General features: G+C 36.1%; 1 protein-coding gene across 13 annotated transcripts in view; it reads right to left on the reverse strand.

Moving 5' to 3' along the window:
• Window positions 1-220: 220 nt before the first annotated feature.
• QKI (QKI, KH domain containing RNA binding) overlaps window positions 221-19,692 on the reverse strand; it is a 147,981-nt gene continuing 128,509 nt past the window's right edge. For 3 of the 13 annotated variants that reach the window (XM_066315840.1, XM_066315844.1, XM_066315850.1), the window contains 4 exons: window positions 13,556-13,643; window positions 10,924-11,220; window positions 8,193-8,267; window positions 221-3,399 (listed from right to left, as the gene is read on the reverse strand). In XM_066315840.1, the coding sequence (XP_066171937.1) occupies window positions 3,383-3,399; window positions 8,193-8,267; window positions 10,924-11,220; window positions 13,556-13,643 (477 nt within the window). In that variant the 3' untranslated portion in view covers window positions 221-3,382. Of the gene's footprint in view, window positions 3,400-4,004; window positions 9,040-10,912; window positions 11,221-13,555; window positions 13,644-19,692 lie in introns of those variants that run through there. The other 10 variants (XM_066315843.1, XM_066315846.1, XM_066315845.1 and 7 more) reach the window with 8 other exon arrangements.

Here is a 19,692-nt window from a genome sequence, read left to right on the forward strand (position 1 = left end):
GCACCTATTCCCCAAGGTAAAAGGCCAGAATGACCAAAGCCAACTTAATAGTAGTGTGCAGAATGTCAGCTGACAAACAACATAAAAACAAGTCACGTTGTGTTATCTGTGGTCACGTTCTTCAGGGTTAGTCCAGTAACTCAAGACTTTACATTCTTCCGTCTTTATTTGTTTACTTTAATTAAACATGTAATGGTTAATAAACAGACATAGTCCAGAGTTAGTAGGTTGGTATTATAACATTTATTAAAATAATGCTATGGGTTAATAGAAACAGCAAAGAACCAAAGAATTAAAATGCAAGCTATGTAAAAACCCAACTAAAACCCAAATATGTCTAATGTATTCATCCAGTAGCTAACTAAAAGCCCAAGAAAGACAACACTCCCAATATAATAAAGTACTGCAAAACAATTGGCAATTTTTCAGTTATCAAAATTGTGGGTTTTGCATTTTGTATCCTTTTTTTCTCAATCAGGAAAAAAATCCATTTGAATGTTATATAACATACATATAAAACAAGATAGAAAAATACATTATAAACTTGTAACAATGGCTGTAAATACATTATCTTACATGTTTCTCATAGGCAATAGGTTGGTTATGGTACATACATAGCATGAAACTACTAAGATAATAAAGAATAGACAAATACATGTCATCTGTACGGTTACATACAAGCGACACTCCCATCTACCCACTCTAAAAAAATTACATAATACTGTCAGAAAGAAGTCTTAAAACTACTTATTTTAATAAAGAAAAAGTCATTAAAGAATGATAATACTGAGAACCAAGGCATTCAGAGATTTCAAAAGTCATGCTTTTAAGTTGATCCAAAATTTTGTCAACTAAGTTTTTAGAAGTTTGTTCAGAGCAAACATTACTTTCACATGTCACACATCTATTCCATACACTTCCCCTCCCCTCCCCCTCCCCCAGTAAAAGGCCTTTGATAAATGTCTAAAATGTCCAGGTTTTATCATAGTTGAGATGAAACTGGATCAAATACTGGTATTGTTTTAGCAAATCTCTCTTCAAATGTTCGAGTGTCGCAAGTTTATTCAACCAACCAACCAAAATAAAATCAAAATGGCACAGCATATACTGTAAATAAAATCAACACAACTGTATGTGTAACAGGAAGACAAAGCCGGTGGCACAATAAACAAAAATCTAGCTGAGTATGAAAGGATGAATGTCTATTGCATAGTAAATAAACTGATAATTATTTCCAGGTGAGACAAGATGTTAGATGAGGTCACCATGCAGGTGCTTAAAAAATGTAAGCCCTCTTAGCTTACTTTTGACCTTTCATTTGGAAGCTGTGAAGATTTGCAGGAGGAGAATAAGTTGACAAGAGGGGAATAAAATTATCACCTGATATTTGCCAAGTTTAGTACTGAGCCCCACAAAGTAATACTTAATGTTTTCAGAATTAAATACTGTGCGTTCAACAGCTTCAGCTCTTGCAATTGCCCAGCTATTCGAACCTCGTGTGGAAACAAGGGTTAAAAGTAAGGTATAGCTGAACTTCAAATGGCTGAAGTCCCTCTCCTGCTTCTCTTTTGAAGAAAAGCCAATGGGCCACACTTAACAATAGTCAAAGACGAGCTGAAAAGTAACTTCCATGCTGTTTGCCAGCTGCAGGAGCTGTTTGTGGAAAGTGGGGATGGGCTCAGTCACTGACTGAAAACCGGCTAAGCACTTGCAGTTTCATTATCTGCAGAATATCCATTTTCCGGGTGATGCCAAAGCCTACTACGGTTGATGTAGTACTTATTTCAACCAAAATCAAGAAAACTCCTCTCCATCCCTGAACAAAAATGACATAACTTCCAGCTCTACAAACATTTGTCAGCTAATAATCTCCTTTAGCATGAGACAGTCTGTATCACAGAACCCTTTGGTTTACGTTGCACAAGTACGGCGTTTGCTATTATTTAAAAAGTAGAGTGGTTGAAATAATAATGGGCTGGTTAGATGATAACTTAGCAAATACTTCCCTTAATAAGATTTTGGCAAAGTCACATCACACTAGTATGGCAAAAATCAGGTATAATATGGTCAACTCATCATTTGTCTTCCCTCACAGCTTCTTTCACATACTGGGCGACTGAGTGGCATGCAGTAACTGGTCTGAGGGAGAAGCTGATTATACGAGACATTTGACTAAATGACCATGAAGAAAATAAGGCACTTCCTTTTCTTTAGACTTATTCCAATACTTAAAAAATAAAAAAGAAAGACTAAAAGGCTCTTTTGGTCTTTTGTTTCTTGACAACCACCAGAAAAAATCATTTAATGAAATAAAGGGTTTCTTTGTTCTTTTTTTCTTTTTTTATAACACTTGAAAGTATAAAATGCTACATTTCCAAAAATATATTTTTTTTTCTGCACCAGCACCCTTGTATAGTAAAAGTATCTACTTTTTTGTTCATTTTGTTTCAATGCACTACACTTTATCTACAATTTCATTACATGTATACAGCAAATAGGCAAGCATGGCTTTTACATCCTTAATGAAATTTTTTCTATACAGGGAGGTTTAAAAAAAATATTTGAACAGTTTGCCCAGTAATGTGACACATAATGCATGTACCTTGTTCTCATGTAATCTTCCAAGGAGATTAAAATATGGTTAAAACAATTTAAACTTGGATTTCACTTCAATAGTGTTGTTGTTTTGTTCTTTGCATTAATGTAGTTCTGAAAAAGTCATCGTAATCTGCATTTCATGGCACACTTTCCTTTAAAATGTCCAATTTGGCAGGCAATAGAAAAAAGGCTGCAACATCTGCCCTTTGAGGGCACTGGTAGTGACTAAACAGCATATCAAATTTTGAATACTTTTTGGAATCCCTTCCCCAATGACATCCCTGACCAAAGGTTCATGCATGATGCATCATCACACAGTACATTCAGAGAGAGCTTTGACTTTTTTTTTTCTTTTTTTTTTTTTTTTTTTTTTTTTTTCTGAGAAGAAAAATATTCCTAGAAGTCTCTCACAGTAACTGCCTCTGTCATCGGGTAGTTAAGGGACATCTGTCTCCATCTCGTGCGAGGCCTCCTTACCGTTCGCTTGGGGCGGGACACTAGAGGATGATCAGTGCGGAGGGATGAGTTGGACCTTATTGCTTTACTACTATTCAGTGCAGGTTCTAGAACCACTTTCACCCAAACAGGAGAACAACAAAAAGCGGAGTTGGAGGACAACAATTTCTTTTTGTCTGTTTTGTTAGATGGTAAGACGAACGGACAAGTGCCCCAGCTCGCTGCACTGAAGACAGGCAAGCAAAGGCGTTTACCAGTTAACTGATCAGCAGGCAGGCATGGTCAGGTCATCATTGGGTGAAGAGTTCAGAGGTCAGAAGGTCATAGGTTAGTTGCCGGTGGCGGCTGGGTGGTTAGAAACAAAAAAAAAAAAAAAAAAAACCAAAACAACCAAACAAAACAAAAAAAAACAAAACAAAAAAAAAACAAAACAAAAAAAAGAAAGGAAAGATAGAGAAGAGATTAGTTCCAGCTAGTGACGGCTTAATGACAACATGAAAACTAATCACAACTAATAAAAAAAACAAGCATGTTTAATTCTGACATACTGATCGACACCATCTACAGAATGCAATAAAATCATGACAGCCCTCCATCATGATTTGGACACGTGAAGGAGAAGCCCGCTCCCACAAAACCGGTTAACAGGAGAAATAGAGATAAAATATGACTAACGACTAATGGTTAGTAGCAGTCGATGAAGGAAATTGGAAAACAAAAAACGATGAACAGTTTCTGAACTGGGTAGAAGATTTTTGGAATAACAGTCAGTGCACAGCATCAGTATCTGACTGCTATTAAGCATTAGTACCTCCCCAGGTGCAAGCATTAAAGCAACTATTAATGATGGATGTGATTATTAATAACTGGTTGTTAAAAGAATGAAGTCATCTAAGGAATTTTGGACTTAGAAACAATTTGGTTCAACAAACTATGGGCCAAACAAAGGATTTTTGTTCAATAAATTTTTTATTGCCTTTCATTTATTCTATTTACAAACAACATGGAATTTCTTGGCCTCATGATACAAAGCAGTACTAAACTGTAGTCTAGCAACGTAGGCATCATTGTGGAAACCAGGAAAACGCTCAGCCTGCTACTATAGCCAGCATCTTCCCGTTCGAAATACTATTTTACACATATAGGACACTTATAAAATGCACTTGCATGTAAACACTGTAAAAGTCCTGCCATTTTAAAGTCTATACTTAAAAAGCTCTAAGTACATGAAAAAATAGAGAAAATATCTAATTGATACTAATAAGGCATTTTAAAACTACAAACAGCTCTCTTTATTCATTTTCAAAGCTAATACTCTGCAAATACAATAAAATCTGACATTTCATATACATTCCTGCTTTATATTTTTATATTTTAAAAGAAGCCACCTGTAAATACTATTTTCTTTTGCAAAAAAAAAAAAAAAGGAAAAAAGAAAATAACAACAAAACAAAACAAACAAAAAAAAACAAACCCAAAACCACAAACAAATTACAGTAAAACATAAAAAAGTTCTCAAGTGGAAAGTTATCATTCCCAATGTTCTTGAGCTATTCCTTCTTTAATCATTCTCTCGTATTCTCCTTCACCAAACTTGGTCCACTTAACAGTAGTATGATTTTTTTTATTTTTTTTTAAGACTCATTCAACAGCTTAATTAGAGCTAATAAATTCTGAGGTTGATAAAAGTTTCTGTACTGTTGCCATTTTGACTAAGGCAGAGGAGATGAAAGTGAGAAAGGTATTCAGTGCAAAGTCAGATTTGTGCCATTACATAAAATGAAGTCCAGTAGGTGTAATATTCACAGATGCCATCGATTTAACAATCTTTCTTGTGGGTTCATTTACTTTCACATAATAAAAGTGGCCTATCATTTAGGATACAGCTCATAACACTACAAAAAATTACTACTGTAACATAAATGAGACCAAACGCTCCCTGAATTTTTTTTCAGAATCATGCTAAGTGGGATTTGCTTAAATTATAACAGCTGTTTCAAAAAGAAGAAAAAAATAAAAATAAATATTTTACGTGGCACAATCTTACCACTTTACAGGTATACTAGAAACAGACTCTTAAAGCATTTTGATACTCATTACAATTTTGATTAAAAGGTATTAAAATTTATATATAAATTATGTGAAAATTGGTTTGGATAAAACATTTGAGAAAATTCTCAGCATTAATATTTCTTCTGGAGTTTAAATCAAAGCAAGCTACCTTTAAAAAATACCAGTACACCTGTGATACATCCTCTGCCAAGTCTCTGGCCTTCTACAGTACACACAGGTTTGTCAACTGTGCAACACCATTTACAGTTTATTACAAGTAAATCAGTCAGTCTCTCTGTTATATGAATCAAATTCAATTTTGTATTATTTATAAACTGGGGGTTTATTCTGAGTTAAAGTGAGCTATATTTTCCAACCCTTCACCAATTCTACATGCTTAGTTGTAAAACATTTACACACTTGGGGATTCTTGCTTTAAATGCAGTGCTTATCTCTGGAAAAAAAAACCCAAACCCCAACAAAAAACCCAAAACTATGTGAAGAATAAAAAGTACTTAAAAAGTGAATGCAGTAGTACTATAAAGTCATCTGAGAGTCAATTTAGAATTTAAAAAAAAACAAAAAACAAAAAACCACCAACTTTAGACCCAATGAATGCAAAGATAGATTTAGTGACACTGAACTATGTAAAAAGAAATTCCGCATTAAAAAAAAAAAAAGTATTTCGGTTTGCTGACATTGCTTTTTGTGGCTATAGCTGTAGAAGTATCCTGGTGACAGAACAACCAAATAGGTGAGTATGGAAAATACTGACAGTATTTTAATTCTATAATATAATTTTAGTACATTAAAAGAAATTTTATTGACAAGCAAAGTTGTCTCCAAAACCTTTTGTGTGAAACTTTTAGACATGTGCAGTGATAACCTAGGATTTAAAATTCAAAATACAATGAAGTTCAGTTGTAAAATTGAATTTGTGTAAATTTCTTAACATACACTGGGATTATTTAGATAAGAATCTAAAAATAATATTCTCCTGAAGTATCAGCATGGCTTTCCTAAGAGAGTTATGCATTACTTATTCCACAGGAAAAAGATGTGTATTTATTTATCTACTTAAGACAGTGGGTTTCCAATATTGCTAGAGATGAATGCTGTTCTATCAGAAAACGGCTATATTTTAAAAGAAGGTGAAATTATGCCAATAATTAATTTAAATTACTTTTAAGTGACCCAGATGAAACATCTAGGCCCTTCAAAAGAATTTAAAATCTATGTTGAGTAAACATTACAATGATAAACTCCAAAACTGTATTTTCTCCATGAAAACACCCCTATCCCCACTTTATCAGTGTATTTACTAATTGTCTCAGGCAAATGTCTAATTACTCAAAAAAGGCAGCCACATCCGTCACCTGAAGCTATCATTGCTTCATGAAGGAACATTATCAAAAACCTGAATTTTGCAACATCAGGTCAAATTTTCAAGGACAACCAAATCCTTATTACCAATTTCTCTTAAATGAGATAGAAAAAAAAAAAAGGAAAAAAAAAGAAAGAAAGAAAAAATTAAAATCTATTTCCTTCTTTAGTGGTTTTTTTGGTAAATGTGGGTTATGACCTTTAACTGATTATATCCTGTTGCTCCATTAGAATTCTCAGTAAATGAGAACAAGCCAATGGGCTGCCAATAGTGTGCAGTGATATAAGACAGTCTTACAGAAAACCAAAGTAGTGTCCTGTATCAGCTTTATGCTTTCTTTAAAGCCTAAGATAGAGGCTTTAAAGATAAGATAGCAAAGATAAAAATGTTACACAAATATACCAAATATCCAGGAGGGCCCTTTTACTGTATTAGACCAGAATCTGTATTCTCTCTCATAGTTAATTTATGGAAAGTTGTGAGAAGCGTAGTCAATGTTACGAGATGTCAGATCTGTCACTGAAATTTGGCTTTTGAATATTACAATGTGATGGAAACCTGCACAACACTGATTTGGACAAGAGCAGAATAATAATACTTGGCACACAATGCTTTGCATCCCCAAAGCCCTGTACAAAACAAGAACCCCCACAACACCCCTGTGAGGTAGGGAAGTATTATTATCCTTATTTGACCAATGGGAAACCATACACAAAGAGATTAAATGACTTGCTGAAAACCACAGTGAGTCAGCAGCAGGGATGGGATAAGAATTCATCCCTCACACTGCTTCCCAGCCAATGTCAATAAACCGAAAATATCAGTTTTCTCAATAAGCTTAAACACTTCATTCAGGGGTCCAAAGGCATGGCACTTGAGGAAAAGGAGAAAAATGAAGATTTACTTTCCATTCAAGGGTTAAAGAGAGATGCCCAAATATTGGATGTCATCTCACCAACAGGTCTTCAAAAGTTGTTTCTCCTTCAGGTTACACATTTTAGCAGCAAAAGGCAAATACCGAAAAATAGATTTTGGGAAAAAACCCCAAAACCAAACAAAAACCAAAACACCCTCCCCATCCCCTACCTATACTAATTCAAACTCAAACAACTTTTGAAGTTATCTTCACAGCCCTTACCTTTCTGAATTCAGTTAGGTATCTGAGAACATGCATCCTCCTCATAATATACAGTACAGTGGCTCAAAGGTTTATTGGGAAAAAAGGAATCTAAATCTTCAGATTTCTCCAAGCACAGACAGGAGGCATGTATTCCTTTACTTCTTTCTCATTAAGCAACCATCCATTCATTTTATTTTGCAACACCAATCTGATATTTCCACACCAATTAAAAGAACAAACCGGGGAGGAAAGAGGGGAACACGACCAAATTAATTATTGCAGCACTGATTTCATAGCGTTTCCTGATGCAGTAGATGTTTCATTTTTAAAACGGAACCAGTTATAGAATTTCTGTTAAATATATCAAAGTATATATATTTAATTGAGCTGGGAAAGCCAAGTTGAGTAAAAATTTTTAGAACTGCAAGCATTCCCAAAGCTTTAAAATATTAACTGTCCAGGCTTTTGAGAAAAATCATGAATGGGTCAGGACAGGGTATTTGGTTAACCAGCTGTGGTGTTGCAAATCTCATGTACACTCAAAGCACTTCTTACAAACAAGAACTGCAGAACTAAACTAACCTCGGTCTGCGGTCACAATCCTTTGGTAAGGATGGACACGCATATCGTGCCTTCGAACTTTAGTAGCCACCGCACCTAGTTAAATTGCAATTACCAAGACAAAAGTTAGAAAACATTCACAGAAAACATTAACAGCAGGTTTATCAAAATGGATTTAAATGATCATTAACTACAAAAGTTCATTTTAAGAAAAGCAACAAGTTAAGGCACAGTAGTTTCAAATCTTAATCTTAAAAAGAAGTTTATCTGTGCAGATTAATATTGCATTTATTTTAAACATCCTGGCCTTAACCTGTTTAATCCATTCATTTACAATCCCAAAATTACAGTATTTCATGAAATCTATTAGACCCAAGCACATTTAAGCTTTACTAGTCACATATTCACTGAAGTGCCTTTCTTGCAGCAGGACTATTTTAAATAATGCCATCTTTAATACTGACAATTATTTGCTAACCTTAAGATCACTTCCAGTTCTACCACAAAAAAAAAGTTTTAAAGCAATTCTTCAAGCCTACAGATTGCAATTTTAAACTTTAAGTCAATAAGTACGAACTGCAATGAATTAGGTGATTAGTAAAGCAAACACTATATAGAACACTTAGCAGTCAGTATACTACTATACACTCATAAATTACAGCTACTCTGTAATAAAAGAACCTAATCCAAATTAATAGCACTATTTTATTTTAAATCTATGTGCAAAAAAGTGCAAGTAAGTCACTGACTGCTAGGCCAAGCTTTTTTCAAGGCTGCTGAAAACTAAGCATTTGTTAAAATTCAGATCTGATGAAGGATCAGTTAAGACCGTTCTTGAATTCTTAGCCTTTCGTTGGGAAAGCCATACCTGAAGATAAAAGGAAGGGAATTGAAAGTTAGTCACCAACTAAAATTTGATCTCAACACCAACATCCCCAAAAATACTGACAGGGATGTATTTCTCTGCCATTCTTAACAGGATTATTTTAAAACATCTTAAAGGTCCACCACAAAAATGGACAAAATACTATTAATGAGAATGAGCATAAACCAAAATTAAACTCAATGAAAACCAAATTTAATGCAATTAACTCTATACAATTGCTCAGATAATAGAGCAGATGTATTAAAGAGCTATCGATTCTAGGCAGCTAAAGAGAGAGTGTGGTGATTTTTTAGACCACTCCCTTTCAATAACAATTTTTTTTATGAGTTCTGTTTTGGGAAATACACCTCATACAGTTGAGCCTAAGAGTATGCAACTGTTTCAGATGCCATTATAGAAGCAATTTTAACTTTTCTCTCCCATCTCTTTATAGAAAATCCTGTGAGAAATCCAAGTTCCCTGCATTGTAACAAACTTTACTCTGGAATGCTGTATTTCTTTACTTGCTATTAACTGAATTCAGGAGAGGGACTTGCCACTCACCACTAAAAACTACTTTGATGAACTCTGAATGTGACTTTACCCCAAAATGTAGCACGACTGGACTACAGACTGGGAGTAGAGAAGCAAGGGAGAATGTTTAAACATTTGTGGGAAATTAATAAACAATAATGTTATCATATGCTCGCAGAATTTTGGCTACGGGTTAACTGACAACAACCATAAGCTGACAGACGTACTGCATGCCTTTGTCCTACTAGAATTTTTGTTATTGATTCACTAATCCTGCAAGACAGAAGTCTGAAATACATTTTCTTTTTTACTGTACATAATGTGGAAATATGCACACATACAGATAGCTCATTAAGTACTTGTCACGTGAAACACTGATTTTTTGCAATACTTTCAACAAAATATTGACTTTGAACCTCATTGTCCAGTGTTCATTAGAGATGTTTAGAATTTGTGTAAATCAATAACTGCCACTGAACAAACTAAGATCAAAGTCCTATAAAATCAACATTATGCAGCACCAAGGTCATATGCAATTCAGAATAAACTGAAGAGAAAAGATTATTTATACTCTGTAGACGGTAGGGAAGGAAGAAACTATTGGAACTGCTAGTTCCATATTGGCCAGTTAACTGGATTGTCACGGCTGCTTTATCATTCTTGCCTTCACACACCAAGTCACTGGTCTGAAATATTAGGAATGATGGACATTTCAATGCAAGGTATATAAAAGAAGCCATTAGAAAAGTTGCTAATTTTATCATTCTCTGGTCAGAACTTGATTTTGCTTTATGTTCATTCACTGAAAACATTTTCTGCTCGCAATATAATTTAGAGCTTTCTGATACTGAGATTTATCAGTTGCATACTAAATAAACAAAAACTCCAACTGCACAAAGACTTTTCCACTCCCTCCAGTTTTGCTGCTAATACGATATAGCAAAGTAAGAAGTCCTCTCTTCCAAAAACTGCTGGATGTTAATTTATGTTAAACAGAATCCGAACTAATCTGTTATTCGTGGGAGCCCAGATGGCATGTAATAGACGTCAACTTGTACTGAGCTTTCTTTCCCCTTGCCTATGTATCTATGGTCTAATGTCATACAAACATGGAAACTTTATTTTAGGTAAATTTACTAATATAAACTAAGCACAAACATTCAGGAATGCCAAATGCGTTTAAAATGCTTAAGACCTACACCATTTGAGCAGCTCTCCTAGGCAGTTTTGATATACCTGAAATAAGTTCGCTACTTTGGATTTTTTTCTTTGAGCTCCATGAGCCTCTGCCTCGCAAACACAGCAGAAGCATCAGCAACACACTCTCCAGCCACCCACGCACCAAGGTCTTACCTAATACACCACTAGGTTCAATAGGGTACTCAAGGATTGATGTAGCTGGTGCCAGCGTGTAGGGGTACTCATACGGTGTGTAAATTAAACCGGCCTCGGGTCCGGGTGGAACTATTGCAGCGGTGGGATGAGGAGTTCCGTTTGGCATGACGGCGGTTTGTATTTGTCTGATCAAAGGCATTATGGTAGGGCCAGCTGGCGTAGGAGTACGCAGGGCAGCTGGCGGGAGAACAGGCGCAGGCCCAGTAATAATCCTTGGAGCCTGGGCTGTTGCTGCAAGAGAAAAGGCAAGGGCTGCTACAGTAAGCAAAGAAATTCAGAGGAAAGTATGGAGATAGCAGTACAAAACGTGGAAAGAATGGGAAAAAAGGGAAAAAGTAGGAAAGAAGAAAAATAAAAGGAAATCATTAGTACATGCGCTGATCACACAGTGCCAAAGCACACCATTCAAATGCAAACAGCTTTCCATTTTCCAGTGTGATTAAGTATGAACATGCAAAATAAAAAAGCCATTGTAAAACAGTGAGGTAGATTTCTCAAACAGGTTACACAGCACAAAAGCTCCATTTAGACCACATTTCTTCATTTATGCTATCAAGACTGCATGAGACTGAGATGCATGCAGGAAATACAGGGAAAATACTGTCACAATCAAATACAGAGTACAAAATTTAGTGCATCTATAGAGTCCACAGACACTCAGTTATGCAGAGCTGCTGTATGAGTCTAGAGTTTTTATATTTCTTAGAATTGTATTTAAACATATACACAATTCCCATTTCCAGGATCAATGAAGTTGAGGATGACCTAGAAAAAAGAATCGGGCCCGTCCTACCCTAACACGAATAAAATAGGTTCAAATTTTGTTTCCATATAAAATTTCACCTAATAACATACTTCCTTTGTATTTGAAGTTCACCATGGCCTTGCTTAAGTTGAAGAAAATAGGTGTTTTTTCTGTTTTGGTATGGTTTGTTTGTGGTGGTTTTGTTTGTTTTCTGAAGCGGTGCTAGCACATTTCATTAAGTGTTACTTGAAGCCTGTTGGCACACCAGATGAACAACAACTCAAACACTAGCACATCTGCTGGTAACAGTCAATCTTAAAGGCTTATAATTTATGTATTTCTATGCACTACTGTTGATCTACATTGATTTAATTCACTCACAGGTGGCCTGAAAAGAGAAATGTGACAAAGTTTTTTTTATATTTGAGACTGGTGCATTTTTTAAATAATTTTTATTTTTTAAATGAAAATGCTCAGATAATTTAAAAATGGCGCTCAAGTGTTTTTACTTCCTTTCCTAAACAGGAATAAACCAGTACAGCTTCTACATCTTCAACTTTTCAGTAAAATCAAAACACAAAGACAGAAACTATCTCCTCAAATAATGAGTATTAGTGTGGCAATCTCTAGTCAAGAAATGAATAAAAAATTCCATTACACTGATAAAACAGACCAATGGGAACAGACCAGACAAAAAAAATGCTCAAATTAATAAAAATTTTTCTGTGCAAAAGTTTACATCAATTTAAGCTATTCTGAAAGCTATTTTACTCATAAATTTGTAATAATTTAGAGACTACCATATATTTAAAACGGATCTAGCTTTAAATGTCATAGTGTTCACTAGGGCTGAAAGATTTACCATTACCATTGTAGTGGTAAAAGCCCTTGCTTATGTCTCTTCTCAAATCAGAATAATTGCACTGGTGTAAGCACTCTTAAATTGACCTAACTGCATTCCAACCTTTAAACATATTCAACATTGAAATGGGGACTGTGTGGAGAAACAAATTTGCAAGTATCAGGAGGTCTTTAGCAAAAAGAGTCATTTAACTGTGCTTATATTTGACATCTGTATCACAGCTACAGCAAAAATGTACTTTTGAACAGCATCAGGAACTATATTTTCATGAGAAGAAATTAGATTTTCAACTGAAGAAAATTATTCGAATCACACATAATAGGTATATGCTTTCATTAGTAGGTGCATGTAATTAATTTTCAAGTGTAAACTTGTGCATACATGCGTTTGCAAAAGCATTTTCACACAAATGTAATGGAAGTAATCGTAAAAACGGCTCATTACATCACTGATCCGTGTGAACTCAGCTGTGAAATCAGTTGATGAATTGTTGGTAAAACATAACATTGGGGGTACACATGCAAGCAAGATGAAAGGAAGGAATATAATACAGAAAAATGTATTCACAGTATCCTGAACATCTGAAACATTTTAAAATTACACTTCTAAAAATAAAAATGCAGAAGAGTCTACTGTCCTTTATATGCCTTAAGGGAAAAAGGACTGCAAAATAAAAAAATCCGGCTTAAGGGTTGAGGCTTTTCGTACTATATATTTCTAAATATTTCAACCCATACATACTGTTAAAAAAATAATGGGGACAAGAAACAAGCTAAAAAACCCCCACAAACTGACATAACTTATCCCCAACTTATCCCCAAAAAGCTGTTGTTTTGCAACAGCTACCTACAGTTTTGTTGGGTTTTTACTGCCTTCCATTCTCCCACATAAATTGCCACTGAACATTTTCCAAAGGTAGCTTTAAGATTCAAAACCTGAAAACACTTCTATGGCATTGACCCTTGAGCTCATGACATGCTTACGTGATTTGATGTTGGCATCTCTGTAGGTGCCATTCAGAATTGCAAGCTCCATCAGCTGCATCTTTTTAAGGCTGTCTTCTCCTTCTGCCTGCATATGAAAAAATGGGAAGGAAGTCAGGATTATGAACTCACTAGTGCACAAGATCTAAGTGACCTAGAATAAAATTGTTCAAGTTCTAACCAAGCAAAATACCTGCTTACCATTAGTCACAAAAGCAGCAAGCTTTGTCGACTTTTCCATAAAATTAAGTGGAAGTTGCCTGCTTACTATCATTAAGTCTTGTTGACAAATATCTTAAAAGAATTTTAGGAAAGGTTCATAGCATACACTATGAAAATTAAGGATTAAATGTAAGTTGCGTTTGGTAGAAATAATTTAAGGAGTTTTTTTCTCAAATACAATTTCACGTACTCCTAAAGGTATCCTAAAAACCCCCTGCATTACTGGGCCAGAAGAACAGACATCACAAATTTTAAGCACTGCAATTGATCATAATTTGCTCCACTACTGTCAATACTGACTACTGAGGGGGTGGGGCAAACAAAAAAATAAACAATCTTTGAGTAACTTTCCTGACAGGATATTGACAACTGCCTCGAGGTTGAATTCCTAATTCTGGCACACGTAGATGTATTCCCATGAGGATATAACTACTATTTACACACCATAAATTACTCTTGGTTTTGCTTCAATAAATACTACTTCCCTGAACTACATCATTGGTATTGTGCGGGTTGCACAAATATTAAAGTGTTCAACAGTAAAACGCTCACTTTTTCATTTAATAATAAAAAAACTTCTAACAGTATAATTTCATTTTTAAGACCAGAGATTTTCTGACCTGTGTTTCCAAAAGTACTACCATTTGTTTAGTCTACACTCTATCGAGCAGAAAACGTGATTATGATATAGGAAACCCAAGAGAGATGGTCAATGTCTACTTTAAGGTTAGATTACCACCTTGCCTCCTATATGGGAATGCCACTGCTGAAACTCCTAAGTCACATGCATAGAAGGGCAGCTTTCCTGTGAGGTGCAGTGCACTCTTCCTTTGCTAAACTGGATTTCTTACATTTTCTTATCTAATCACACAATACTTTCCAGGTATTTTGAACAGTATTTTCCAAGTTAAAGACCTTGTTATACACACTTTACTCCCAAACTATGGATTAGTAATTTACTAAAGTCCAAGACAAAAATAGTTTTCAAATTTTATCTAAGCAAATACAGTACTTATTGTGAGGTAAGCTCAAGGGCCACGACCCCTTGCAAAGGGAACTTTTAGCAGCAGATTTTGTCAACAACTCAAAATCAACAAGGTAAGATGAGTCAACACTGAATCCCTTTCAAATGTCAGAAATTGAAAGTCCCAACTGTAATACTAAGGACTTGCATAAACACCAAGATTATCACACAGTAAACATTCAGAGTATACTGAAAGTTAGACATTTTCTTTAGATGTTAAATACTCTATGATAGGGCAAGCTAAATACTAAATAAGGAAATACACATTAAATTACCATCCTAACTACAAATTAATTGTACAGTTAAGTACTGTACCATCCAGAAATGTCAGGACCATAGTCCCATAAACCCTTCGGAATACAAAATGTGCCAATTCTAGCAATCTTAACATGACACAGAACAGATTTATAATTTACATGCAAAATAATTTTATCTTCTTTTTTTAATAAGCTATTTTTCCATTGCATCTTTGCTGGTAAATTACCTAGGCAATCATGACACAATAAAACCAATCCCAAATCTATGTCCCTATCCAGAGCTCACAAATTCTCATCATTCTGGATATACCTTATCAAAGTTATTTTACACACTGATTAATCTTTTCTCCTCCCCTATAAGCTGTACTTTGTTATTTGCTTTTTGTTTGCATTCATTTATTTATTTGAAAGTGTGTAACAAGAAAACCTCCTCACAATGTCAGCTGCACCTCCCATATAGTTCCACTAATGTAACTAAAATTGCTCACTTCCTCCAAATAAAACCTTTAGGTGATTGATCTATGCCATTAATGACTTTCAGCAAATGCTGAATATTACACTCCACTTGCTAGGATAATTTTAGTAACCCTAATCCCAGAGTTTGCACCACAGCAAATATTTCCCAACGTAACTACTTATAGGATAAGAATTTTAAGACAGAAAATATTTTTTACCCTTTTGACATGGTAAAAAGAAGGAGCTATAAGTGCAAGTAATCATTCTTACTTTAACATTTTCCTGTAGGTCACTACTGCTTTCTATTAGAAAAGATGCTGCAATTACTAGGCTTTATGAAGTATGTTTATGGAAATAACAGTAGACTTAATCAAAAAAAGCAGACCAAGTCCTTAACTTTTATATTTCAGATTTACTTCTCTAGCCTATGCTCCACAGTTGATAAACTTTCCTTCTTTTAAACGAAACCCAAAATACAGCTTAAAATTTTCCCTTAAAAACTGTATCAGTAAAAATATCATAGATGCAAGATGTGCACTTGCATTACCAGACAACACGGACTTTCGACTTCTGGTGCTTTGATTTTTAAGGCATTTATTAGATACAAAAAAACCCAACCCAACCCAACCCCAACAAAAAGCCCAATCCCACCACTTCACCAGACACGTGTAACGCTGACCACAAGGTCATCGTTCCGGCTCCTCCCAGAAGATGGCACTGTTTGTTGCACAATGCCATCTCTGCAGGACTTGGGTGCTCAGCACTGCTTGCACCACCCACCCAACCAGGGCTGCTCAAAATCCTGCCACCCCCTCGTACCCTGCGCTTGGAACAGTCACTTGCCACCTCTCCTCATGGTGAAGTCACAGAAGTGGCCAGGACCCTGTGGGACACACTGCAGTGTCCTTCTCTCCCTGGTACCAAGCCCTCCACTTGAACATCCTTCACCAACAGCCAACCGCTCAAATTTCCAAGAGCTGCGCCAGAGCAAGGGGCACATGTTTTTCCCTGCCCTATCCTCTCGCTTCTTTGCTGACAGATGATCAAATGAGGCACACGAGATCTATCTTAGCTCCAGGCATTCCTGCAGGCACTCTCTGTTAAAGCAAAGAGAGGTTGCATCAGGGATACAAAGGCAATCTCTAAAGGGACAGTACATTACCTGTACAATAGCTGCAACAAAGCTCAGTCATTTGTACCGAAAGGAAGCTACTTTGAGCAAACATCAATAAGGTCACTTAAAACCAGATTTGCATTACTAAGTTGAAGCTCAAGTGATTGACTCAAACCTCTCATCCTCTTAAACCTCCAGTGCTTTCCTTGTATTTATCATGTACAATATAACATGCAGATTAACACCAAAAAAACCAAAAAGCCTTAAATGATATCTCGAAATGTAATTCTTTAAATGTAAGCAACTACTTGCAAATGCTCACTGAATACAAATACGGAAGAGATGGAAGCAGTAAATCCTAACAAAACCAAGTGTGCACAGGCACAACTGGGTGCTGTCCTGTGAACACAGCCTGAAACTCCTCACAGTAGGTAGCTCAACTCCACCTAGGCTAGCACTAAATAGACCTGAAGGAAACCAAATGCCAGTGTGGACTATAATTTTAAGTAATTTTCTTTCTACTCTTTATCAGTGTATTAATAGTTTATTTAGTTTATATTGTGTATTAACAGCGTATTTAGGAAACACTTCCTAAAAAACCACAATTACAAACTAAATAGACAGTGCTGACCATACAAATGCCCAGTTAAAACCACAACTGTCTCCCCTACTCTGGACAATACTGAGAGTTTAAAAAAAAAAAAAAAAAAAGGCAGTTTATTACATAACTGCTATTAGTGAGAGCTTGTCTCATGTCATGAAACGGGGAGCTCAGATACAACACTCCAATGAATTCTTTTCATTATCAGTGTCCAAGCTATACTTCAAGCTCAGCTATTCCAAAACCTTCAGAAAATCCTTTATTTTTAGGCACTGAAATGCCTCTGATTCTCATGTGCATACAGTGTACCCTGAGGAGTATCATACAATTTACCTTCTTATTCATACACCAAACATACATACACTAGATACATTTGTTATCCAGGTGGAAGGCAAGACAGGCACGCAGACTCCAAAGGTAAATGCCTTCATTGTGCAATGTCAATGAAGGATTTCAGCAGATGACAACAGTTTTCAGAGGTGAAAGGTGGACTGTTAGATTCTGTGTAACAAATCACAGCAGAGAAGGAAAGAAAGATACTATTTAAAAGAACTATCACGTAGCAGTGTCTAGGATAGAGCAGAGATCCATAAGCTAGACCTGTGGAGACGGACAGTGGCCACACTGCCCTGCCATACAGCTGCCAGGCCCAAAAGGAATATCACTGCAACTCAGGTAATTCACAAACCAAACAATCCACTCACTTGTATCACAGCTGGGATACCTTATTCCAACAGAGCTTCTCGAGCCTTACAGTCTCTCACACCTAAGTCTCAAAATGTTCTCTGATTTTCATTTATTACCAGGGCTGGAAGAGAAGGCTTTCAGCCTATCTCTACAAACATAGGTGCTTTCCCCATATAATGCTCAATTTTCTTTTAAAGTAACTGCTTTGGAAAATATAACAGATACACTTTTTTTTTTTCCTACATTCTTAACAAATAGGTCCTCATATTTAGGTGATGCTAGTGACTTTCACTGACAGTCTAGCTTCCAGATGTCACGCATTTTGGATGACGTTTTTGCAATCCTGTCACATCCCTGCACTTCAGCTGAATTCTCATGAACTGAAGTGAGCCCAGTCCTAGGAAAGGCAGCAGACAGTTTTATTATTTTGCACAAAATGCAGCAAAGTCTGGCTTTGGGGACCAGTCCTTTATAAGCTGTTCCAGAGCTGTCCTTTCAGGCTCAGAGCAGGAGCAGCAAGTGGGAAGAGAAAATGGTGGCAAAGCAAAACAGCCCAGAAACCTGTCTCCATCTTCCCCTGACAACTGCAGCAGGCCTGTCCCACCAGGCTCATGGAAAGAATGACCAGGAATGGACGACAGAAAGACTATCAGCAGCAGGACAGCAGCAGGGAGCACTTGCCTCCCAAGCACCTCAGCAAGCTCTCCTGCAGAGCTGTCTCCCTGCCTGCTCCACACCTCTGCTGCCTAAACAGCAGCTCTCAACAGCAGCTTTCCTGCAGCCACCCTTGGAGAGAACTCTTCCAGCTACCTAACATTTTGTCCAAGTCCATGCACCCTTCCACACATTTAATTCAAGTAGAGAATTCTTCTAAGAACACACGACATTTTTCAGAATGCAGATAAGGCAATAAATAATTTTACACGCACTTCAAGCAGAAGGGCAGAGCACTTGGCAGTTATGGAAGAAGACTATACTAATGAACAAGAATAAATACTTAAAACTCTTCCTCAAATAGAAAAGTAATTTAAAATTGCCACATAAAACAAACATGACTTTTCTACCACCTGGAAATATACACATTAAATATGAAGACTTTAATTATTCTTTATAGACTTTATAGTATAAGCCATCTACTATTTACTAATTTAACAGGAATTCTGGTAAAACACAATAGCATCACTGAAATATTTTACTGTTGTTGATCTTATCCTACTTATCCAGGAGGCAGTGCGGCTCCTCAGAGGTCTGTCACCCTGCCTTCTTGCGGTCCCCAGCTGCTCTACAGCCCAACAGCTGCAGCTTGGAGGCTTGCACTGTGACACTGGCTGGACTCTCGGGCTCTAGAATGCTTTTATCTCCCTGACAAAGAGAAATCTTCCACTGCAATTCATTTGCAGATCACTAAGTATTCCTAACATACCATGCGCCAGTCAGTCTTTACACATGAATGTCTCCATTCAGGGACAAAAACCTTCCATTCATAATTTATAAACAAAAAAAACCCTTACAAACATACTACAAATTCCTAGACATACACGTATTAAACAAAAAAACCCCCAGATCTCAGGCAGCAATATATTCTAAAATATACTACAAAGACTAAAACACATTGGAATTTTTGATGCTGAAGTACCTACACTTAAAATCCATGTTTGGAAAGGGTTTTTTGTATCTAAGTTGTTGAAAGTGATGTGTCTATAGCAACGAAATCCTAGACAAGATGACAGGTAGCTAGATGTAAAAGACAAAGAAATGAGGGATTTTTTAAGACTC

This window comes from Sylvia atricapilla, chromosome 3 (genome assembly GCF_009819655.1).
Source record: "Sylvia atricapilla isolate bSylAtr1 chromosome 3, bSylAtr1.pri, whole genome shotgun sequence".
Taxonomy (NCBI): domain Eukaryota; kingdom Metazoa; phylum Chordata; class Aves; order Passeriformes; family Sylviidae; genus Sylvia; species Sylvia atricapilla.